This window comes from Lolium perenne, chromosome 7 (assembly GCF_019359855.2).
Source record: "Lolium perenne isolate Kyuss_39 chromosome 7, Kyuss_2.0, whole genome shotgun sequence".
NCBI classification, from domain to species: domain Eukaryota; kingdom Viridiplantae; phylum Streptophyta; class Magnoliopsida; order Poales; family Poaceae; genus Lolium; species Lolium perenne.
Window position 1 is genome coordinate 111,399,773 of NC_067250.2, and position 8,856 is coordinate 111,408,628.

The window sequence follows — 8,856 nt, forward strand, 5'->3', positions numbered from 1 at the left end:
TTTGCTTATAGAAACTGACAGACAAAATTTTCTCTTGACGAAATGTTATGTTGATTTTCTTTTTGTTGTGGTAGTGATGGTCAATAGATGCTGAGAAGTAGATGTGTGTAAAGGAAACTTCACACTAGGATTCTGCGAATATATCGAAGAGACATCTGTACCTTCTAGGCATACGATTTATTATCATAGCTTATATCAAATACATCTTGAGCAAAGGGACATGGCGTTTTTGCACATAGGAGCATATGCTCCTGATTTGTGAATTGTGTTTTAAACACATTAAAATAGATTCAAAATATTCAGATAAAAAATCGCGCGTACATCTCAGTGTTATATGTACTTGCAAAGACGTTTCACGAAAAACCGATAGTTTTTCTGTCATAGGTAAAAAACTTAAAACTCGATGGTTTAAAAATCCATCACGAGATATTTCTTCTTCAAAATACGACACAAAAAAAGGTTTATTTTGGCGAAACATGGCGTTCCCACATAGAAAGTTGATATATGCACATGGAATTTTGTGTACGGATTATTTTGAAATTTTAAAATGTTTTTACCGGCTGTAAGAGCATACGCATGTGGGATCAAAAGAGCATTTACTCAAATCATTAGGACAATCTCCGGGAGTTACTGATCTTGCGGGAGCACGATTAGCCTGACCAGAAGGTCTTAATTCCTACCTGAAATCGAGAACAGGTAAGAACTAAAGATGCAATCAGAATATTGATGAAAGCTTGATTGATAATGGTGGGATTCTGAATAGTCGATCTTGCTCTGGGCGTTGGCCTCAAAAGAAGTACACGAGAGTTGCAGCAATTGGCTAACTTTTAGTCTAATCAAAATCTGAGTCTAAACGTGACGGCAATAGGGGTATTTAAAGGAGGAAAAGTTGGGTGTTGTGGGTATACTTTATGGGTATATCAACGGCATGGCCTAGATCCGACAAGCCCGGGTGGCCCACAGATGGTGATGTGGCGTGTGGCCCATCGGGCGGCCCAGTTGCTGTAGATCATGAAGGATGAAGTCTAGCCCAGGAACGAGGAGCTGGATCCCAACCGACCTACGGAGGGGGCCGGATCCGTGAAGACCCATGAAGTATCCGGATCCAGCACGGCCTTGATGGGAGGCGGATCCTTGACGTACACGGCAAGACTTTGTACCGTAGTTAGGCAACTTGTATTCCGGCTAGGACTCTCCATGTAAACCCTAGATCCGTGCGCCTTTATAAGCCGGATCCTGGGAGCCCTAGAGGCACAACCACAACTCATTGTAACAACGCGAAAGCGCCCAGATAATTCCAAACAAGCAGCAGTAGGCCCTGTCGTTGAGCAGGTGTTCCGAAGCTGGGTAAATCGCGTACCACCATCCCGAGGACTCTCCGCCCTATGGCCCCTACTTCTTCTCCCCTCCATGAGGATCCCTCCTCTGGAGTACCGTCGAATAGGCAACGACATTGGGGCTTCGGCCAGCCATACGTATGGTGGCGAACCAAACCCTAGAAGGCTTTTCTCCCTTCAATATGGACTCTAAAAAGTGGCTGACTTAATTCCTGCGAAAATAACATGGGTCTGGCCCAAAACTAAAGGTGACGCAGCACCATAGTATGCTATGAACGAAATTATGAAGTATAATATTGTGTATTTTATCCAAGTCTTCAATCATCATTATGGTGGCTTCAAAGTTCTGAAATTTCCACTTGTGGCATCCTCTTCAATCCTCACATGTTTGCTGCCACCTTGTCCATGTGTGATCATGCTCGAATGCTTGTTCTCCTCATCCATGCTAGGTCCATCATTTCTAAGAGTAACAAACACATCTGATTTAGGCAACATCATATTCTCATGTATGCGAGAAATAGTTTCAAGAAACGAAAGTACCTGATAATTAAGTTGTTTGGCACGAGCTCGACTAATTGGTTCTTGTATTTGTGTGATTGTAGGTACAACGGTTGTATCAATAGATGGGATATCCTCATCATCGCCCTTGTTTTGCATGCTTATGCATTGACCACTAATTTGATCAATTATACATTTGTCAATTGTTTTAATATAATATAACATTAGAAACTTTGTTTGAACAAAAAAGTTAATGATAGCATGCATGCCATTTGATCCACGTTTCGGTACTCAAATCAATGGGTGGAATGGAAGCACGAGAGGAATAATAAGAGGGGATGAAATATCAATTACATACCCAGCCCAAAATGAATTTGAGTCATGGCACCGACACATCCATAACATATATATCCTGTATTGAGCCCATGGGCCAGTTTTGTTGGCCCACCGACCAAAGAGGTGATACACAAAGTTTCAAACTGAAAGCAAGCAAAGCATGCATACCGTACCCACCTACCATAATGTGCATGGCAGTTGAAGTGGGGATGATGGTCATCATCATCAATTCATCGCTACTATTATTGTCTAGCTTGGGGCCAAACCAAACCACCAGTAGTTAGCATCTAAGAAATGACAAAAGTGTAGTGGAGTATTTCCAAGTCAGTCCAACACAAAGAGAAAGAGAGAGACCAACTGACCATAGAAGTCACTAATCATGATATACCCAGATTAATTAGCATAGAGTAATAATCACCAAGTTAAGAAAGGAAGTACATTACTTTGGACGAAAAGGATTTATTTCTCTCTCTTGTTTTTTGAGATTTTTTTTCTTCCTTGCTGTTTGATAGAGAGTGACCTAATTTAAAAAAAAAGAATCAATATGGACCCAACCCAACCCATGCAAGTCGTCCATGTCCCATGTGGTGGGTTTGGCCTTTGGGCCTACTCATTATTCGCTTTCGCTTCCTGCTACCTCATTACAATTCACATCACCATCATCCACAACAACAACAGAAAACAATCTTTTCTCAAAAGAAAGAAATATAAATTTATTGGTAATCAACACATGATTTTGTACTTTATGATGTGCATTATATGCCCATAAGTAGGGTACTAGCATATAGCGTAATCATCCTAATTAATCTGGCTGATCACAGCATCGGAGGATTGATGAGAAAGAAACAAGTGTAGGTGTAGGGTAGCGAGCACAATGCAGAGCTGGATGTCCCAACAACAATATCATCCAAGAAAGCGCATTATATTCGCTCCAAGATGAGCTAGCTAGCTAGCGCATAGTGTACAGAAAAGGGCAGGCCAGCAACGACAGCATCGGGCCGCATATAACAAAACATATAAATATATATATAATGAAATGAACCCAGCAGCAACATTGCATTGGCTAGGTCAGACCAGCAGACAAGCATAAAGACAATCATCTTCCTTTCTTTCATTCCTCCATCCAAGGCCTGCATTGCACGTATGTTTGTGTAGATTCCTTTCCCCCGCACCACGGAGCGAGTACAAATGGAGCTAGCAGTGACAATGTGCTACGTACTTAATCAACATCCCAAAAGGAAAAAAAGAAGAAGAGTTGTAATGTGGGAACAATGAACAATGCACTATGTGATTTAGCAATCGATTGATCGATGAAGAGAGAAGAATGCACTACAGTATGTGATTAATCAGTTGAGCAGTAACAAAACAAAACAAAAAAGAATATATAATCCATCCACCCCCAAAAAAATGCATCTAGGACTAGGTGCTAGAGAGTCATGTACCAAATGCTGGTATGGCCTATTGTATGGTGTGAGAGAGAAACGAGAGAGAGGTTGAGACTGACATGTCGCTTGCTCCTTCCATTCCATTCCATGGTGGTTGGGTTGGCTTCTCTTTCTAGTTGGGCGGTGCTAGTATCTTCCTTCTTCTTTTCTTTTTTTTGTTTCTTTTCTGGGTATGTGAGGGAGTAGAAGCTCTTCCTTTTGGCGTGCTCTTCCTCCCCATCCCTGGCATTGCCGTTTCCTCTTTTGATCTTGGACGGATGTCACGAGCCGAAGGGCGCGCGGTGGGGCGTCCCTTTCCGCCGCCGGCCCTGAGGGCGCGCGCCGTGCTTGCTCCCGCCGGCCTCCGCCTCGCCGCCATCGCCGCCGCTGACGCCGACGCCGGCATTGCCGGTGGCCGCCTCGTGGCCGTGCATCTTGGTGTCCACCAACTGCATGGGCGCGTGGCCAAGACACGGATTAAACGTGAGCGAACAGAACCGAACGGCATTGCCGGCCCGGCATTGGCATTTGCATTGCGCCGAAAAAGAATAGATAGGCAGAGATTACGCGATTCAAGGCGCAATCTTTATTAGCAGAGAAGAAAAGAAAAGGTTTTTGCGGACGGAGGTTAGGTGTACCTTGCATCCGAGGGAGCAGAAGCGGAAGGGGTCGAGCAGCGCGCGTCCGCAGATCTCGCAGTTGTAGGGCGAGGCGGCGGCCTTGCCCGCGGCGGCGCCGGCGCCGCGCGGCTGGGGCCGCTCGTTGAGGAAGAGGACCCTGGCGCTGTTGATGACGTAGGTCTGCACGCCGGCGATGTCGAGGACGTCCTCCACCTCCGTGACGCGCACCACGTCGTGGTAGGAGGAGCGCCGTATCTGCAGCAGCGCCCAATGCCGGCCGTCCCGGGGAACAGCGAGCCGTCAAGACGCGAGCTTTTTCTTGCCAATCGAGTCGGAGAAGGAAAAGAAATGAGAGGCAAATGGTTTTGGCACCTGGATGACCCGGTGGGACGCGTGGCGGTGGGAGCGGCAGTAGTAGCAGAATGCGGCGGGCGTGGCGCGGCAGTCGATGCAGAACATGTTGGTCTCGTTGCGCGGCGAGCCCGGGTGCGCGGCGCAGGCGAGGAAGAAGCGGGTGCCCAGCAGCGCCTCCAGCCAGCCGGGCACGCCGCCCGCCGACCCCGACCCCGCCGCCGCGCTCTCGTCGGCCGCCTCCGGCGGCGCCACCCGCCGCATCATCATGCCCGCCGCCGCCGATCCGCAATGCCGCAATGCCGCCGCGCCTCTCCTTCTTTCCCCGGGGGAGCAGGCCGGCGGAGAGAGTGGGGGAGGAGGAGGAAAAGTTTGGGGGAGAGGGAGAAGGAGAAGTAGAGAGCGGCGTTTGGTGTTTTGGTTTGGTGGCTACTCCCTGTCTAGCCTTGGGCGGCGTGTTAATTGTTGCGCGTTGCCTTCTCCGCTCTCTCCGTTTCCGTGGCCGCTCACGTGCGCCGCGGCTGCTCTGCCTCTCCCCGTTTGAGTGTGCCGGCGAGAAGCTGAAAGTAACTGAAGCCGTCTGTCAGAAAAAAGCAGAAGTTTCCACACACAGCGATGTGGATTCTTCTTCTCGGCCGAGTCCAGTCGAGCAGGAAGAGGAGTACACGCGTGGACATGATTGGGGGCCGTCTGATCATGATTGGGCAGCGATCCCGACGCATGTTCTCCTGATGGAGAGAGCTGCTGAATGATCTGATGGTCACACGCACTGTCGGCCAGAGGCCCCTCTCCTCTGCAGAGCTGTGAAGCATGCAGCACCTGATTTGCAATTCCATACCATGGCAGAATTGCAGCGACAGACAAGGAACCTTTGCGCGCTGTTGCTGGCCAGATGTACAAAGCTGCTTTGATCGATCTTGCCGTAAAGCTACCTAGCCATCTACCCGTTTCATCCATCCATCCATTCTTTCAGCTAAGCAAAGCAAAGACCACAGTAGTAGCGAGAAAAAGAAAGTGGCTAGCTTTCAGGAGGATTTATCGGGCTTCTTTCTAGTAGAGTAAGAAAATCACATTCCACATGCAGGGCGAGTTTGGTTTTTCTACGGAGCCAATGCCATGTTCAGCCAGCATTGCATTGCTCCTACCAGACGCATCCGGCTGACCCGATGAGCCGGAAGCCTATGCTTGCTTACAAGCAAGCAGAACCCAGCTTGCTCAATTTGCTCCTTCCTCATGCCCTGCCTAGCTAGCCAGCTTGTTTGCTTCGGCTACCTAGCTTCCTTTCGCGCTGTCTCTTTAAAAGGTTGCACGTTGCAAGCATTTCTTTATCTTCTCTTCCGGTGCACGGCCGGATTAATGTAGTACGTTTCTGACTCAGGAAGCTTAGTAATTACAAAAGTTAATTTGGACTTCAGCTGCCCGACTTTATAAATAAAGACACACGGTTGGAACTGATACAAGGTGGAGAAAAAATTCTCATACAAGCAAGTCGACCCAAAACAAAACCGACATGCAAGATGGCCGCGAGCCACCAACTCGAAGCCGAACATGAGAAATAGGAGAAGACATACCTAAATTGAGGTGACCTAGACTACCGAACAAGCCGAAGTCGAACAAGTTGCTTCCATGCCAAAATGATGACTCCAACGCGATGCACCCAGATGGAACCTGAGCTCCCTGGCGATGCCCCCAAAAGGGTAGCGGCGTGACTCGTCGCCGCCGAGCCGGTCTGGGCTAGAGTAGGCTTGGCCAAATCCGATGGTGATGGTAGCAATTTTCTCGCGAGCTTTGTGCTACCGGTGCAGTATCGGTTGATCGGACCCCATCGATGGCTCTGGTCACCTCCCCGCCTTGTAAAGTGTTTGGGGTTGTCCCTTCGGTTAAGTCCACGGTCAAGGTTCGTGACGGTGGTGGAATATCGGTATTGCAATGCCTTTCGATGGTGTTGGCAGAAACTCCACGTAGTTATGTCACGCCGTTAGCCACGTGAGTCTCGTGTATGCGTTGTTCTATCGGCGGAGTAACCCCTTCAACTATGCCAACTTCACTCGTAGATCCTATACTCCTTGCCTGCGAGCTAGTGGTTAATTGCCATGGAAGCAGGTGATGGTGCTGCAATCTGCAAGGTCTTGGGATACCCTTCCATGGCATCAGTGACAACTCCTCAAGGCACTGTCTAGCATGTACTCCTGATGATGTAGTCATGCAAGCACTTTGAGGGCTCCTTTGATTTAGAGTATTTGTAAAGGAATTGTGTAGGATTTGGATCCTATGGGAAATTCTCCTATACAAATTGTTTGATTAATAGGAACACATCCAATAGAAAATAATCCAATAGGAATCTTGTAGTGTAAATCCTATAGGAAAAAACCATTAGGTCATACCTCATGGAAAAATTTATTTCCTACAATCAAACACACTTTATCTTCTCATAGGATTCAAATGCATATGACATCTCAACCCTTTGCTTTTCCTATTCCTATGTTTTTCCTATCCTATGAATTAAATGAGCCCTGATAGTGCTTCTCAAGTGCACATTTGCTGCCCATCCCCGCATTGTGTGTTGGTGTGCGTTGTTTTTATTTTGTCTTCCCCTCAATTCCTCCGTGTGAATTGTGGTTCAGTTGAACCCACCATGTAATAGGCGGCAAAACCTTATATGAAAAAAATGGAATACGATTCAGGTGGCGGATTTTCTCCCTCACGGTGACCATTTAAAAAAATGTCAGAGGCATGTCCGTAAAATAGAACTCAGTGATCGTAACCTTGAATCACTGTAAGATAATTGAGTAATCATGACGATACATCACAGTAAGATATGAGGATCATATCATTTTTGTGGGGTTGGAGGGCCGGCGCTAATGACACGAATCCAATTGAATTAACGCCATTGCTGCATCCATCGTCATGATGACCAGTATTCACATAGCATGCTGACTGTATCTATATGTACGTACGTGTATGTGCACAGCGCAGCACACAACACACAGGGACCACAGCGATCGGTATGTGACCGGCCGGCTGCTAAATACCAAGGGAAGCCCCCATCCAGCACATCTTCTCTTTAATTATCAACCAAAAGGGACCAAGGAAGCTTCACCGCACTTGAACAGACTTTTGATCCATGCACGACTTGAAGAAGGTAGGTAGGTATATATGCATCCCTACTGAAAAGACTAAAAACAATAGTAGGTCCAGTTTGCAAAAGCAAATTTAGAAGGCTAGAAGCCATATATATTAACAAAGCATATTTACAAAGTATGAGACATACAAGAACACCACTCACAAAAATAAAATCTGCAAACAAGCCTGCGGAAGGCCATGGTGAGTTTCGAACCTAGCTCAATAACACTCCACAATGGGGAGTTGTTGTAATATGGTCGAAAAGTCATTAAATGTTGCTAGCGATGACCGTCTGAAGCGGGAATGTCAACCTGTCGGAGAAAAGGAAGGTCGGGCGAGGAGACCTTAACCCTATGTCGATGTTGAAAGTGTCGTCATATGAACCGAGAAGAAAGCACCGTGGTTGACGACTCTTCCCAAGAACCTAATGGATCGGATCTAGGATACCAACCTTCAAGTGCCTTGCGGCGTCGCCGGAACCAACACTGCTACGACAGGGACAAGGCCGGAGATACTTATTCCACTGCGATGTCACATCCACATCCAATACAAGAATGCCAAAGAATAACAAATTGGACCAAGATTATCCATGAGTGAATATCCATGGCCTCCCTGACTCTCAGAGTCGAAATCAGCCGCCGGAGGTGAGGAAGACCATCTGACGAGGACAAGGACCGTATGGTGGGTAGGGTTTTTCATTCTAGAGTCGAGAGGGGTGGCAGGGGGGCATGTTTTCTACCCCTAATTTGCTCTTGCCGTTTAAGTAGAACAAAATCTCATTCTTGAACGTTGTGTACTAAATAAGAATGCTAGGTTGAACCTCGAGTCGTATAGCTGACCCTGATTGATCGAAGAGGCTACTAGTAATTTTGTAACTGCACTGCACGAGGCAGGCACATAATTAATTAGGCCCAGTTTAATAGAACTTCTAGGTTCAGCATTCCACCAGTACTGCTCCCTAATCGATGTTGGCACGGCACGTGCGGAACAGATTGCCACAGAGTACTTGGAGAACAAACAAGACAATACTTTTCAGGGATGCTGTCTCGTCAGAAACAAAGCAAGCAGTAAAATCCAGTCGCCGGAATCTCCAAACAGAGGAAAAGAAAACTAAACGCCTTGTTTTTACTGCCATCGGAATCTCTCTGAATCTAGTAGCAGCAGCTG

The 8,856-nt window shown here is 47.1% G+C and overlaps 1 protein-coding gene across 1 annotated transcript; it reads right to left on the reverse strand.

Annotated features, from left to right (window-relative positions):
* Positions 1–3,457: 3,457 nt before the first annotated feature.
* Positions 3,458–5,103, reverse strand: LOC127315560 (protein RGF1 INDUCIBLE TRANSCRIPTION FACTOR 1). The gene is made up of 3 exons (XM_051346037.2): positions 4,588–5,103; positions 4,234–4,470; positions 3,458–4,044 (listed from the first exon to the last, which is right to left on the reverse strand). Exons 1-3 carry the CDS (start codon positions 4,834–4,836, stop codon positions 3,877–3,879), a joined length of 654 nt encoding a protein of 217 aa, XP_051201997.1. The 5' UTR covers positions 4,837–5,103; the 3' UTR covers positions 3,458–3,876.
* Between the last annotated feature and the right edge of the window lie 3,753 nt (positions 5,104–8,856).

What these genes read in the sequence shown, in the direction of transcription:
- LOC127315560 (XM_051346037.2), bottom strand. Translation starts at nt 4,836, where the DNA reads ATGATGATGCGGCGGGTGGCGCCGCCGGAGGCGGCCGACGAGAGCGCG. An exon ending in CGTCCCACCGGGTCATCCAG is followed by an intron (nt 4,471 to 4,587) that starts GTGCCAAAACCA and finishes GCGCTGCTGCAG; the next exon opens with ATACGGCGCTCCTCCTACCA. An exon ending in TCTGCTCCCTCGGATGCAAG is followed by an intron (nt 4,045 to 4,233) that starts GTACACCTAACC and finishes GCGCCCATGCAG; the next exon opens with TTGGTGGACACCAAGATGCA.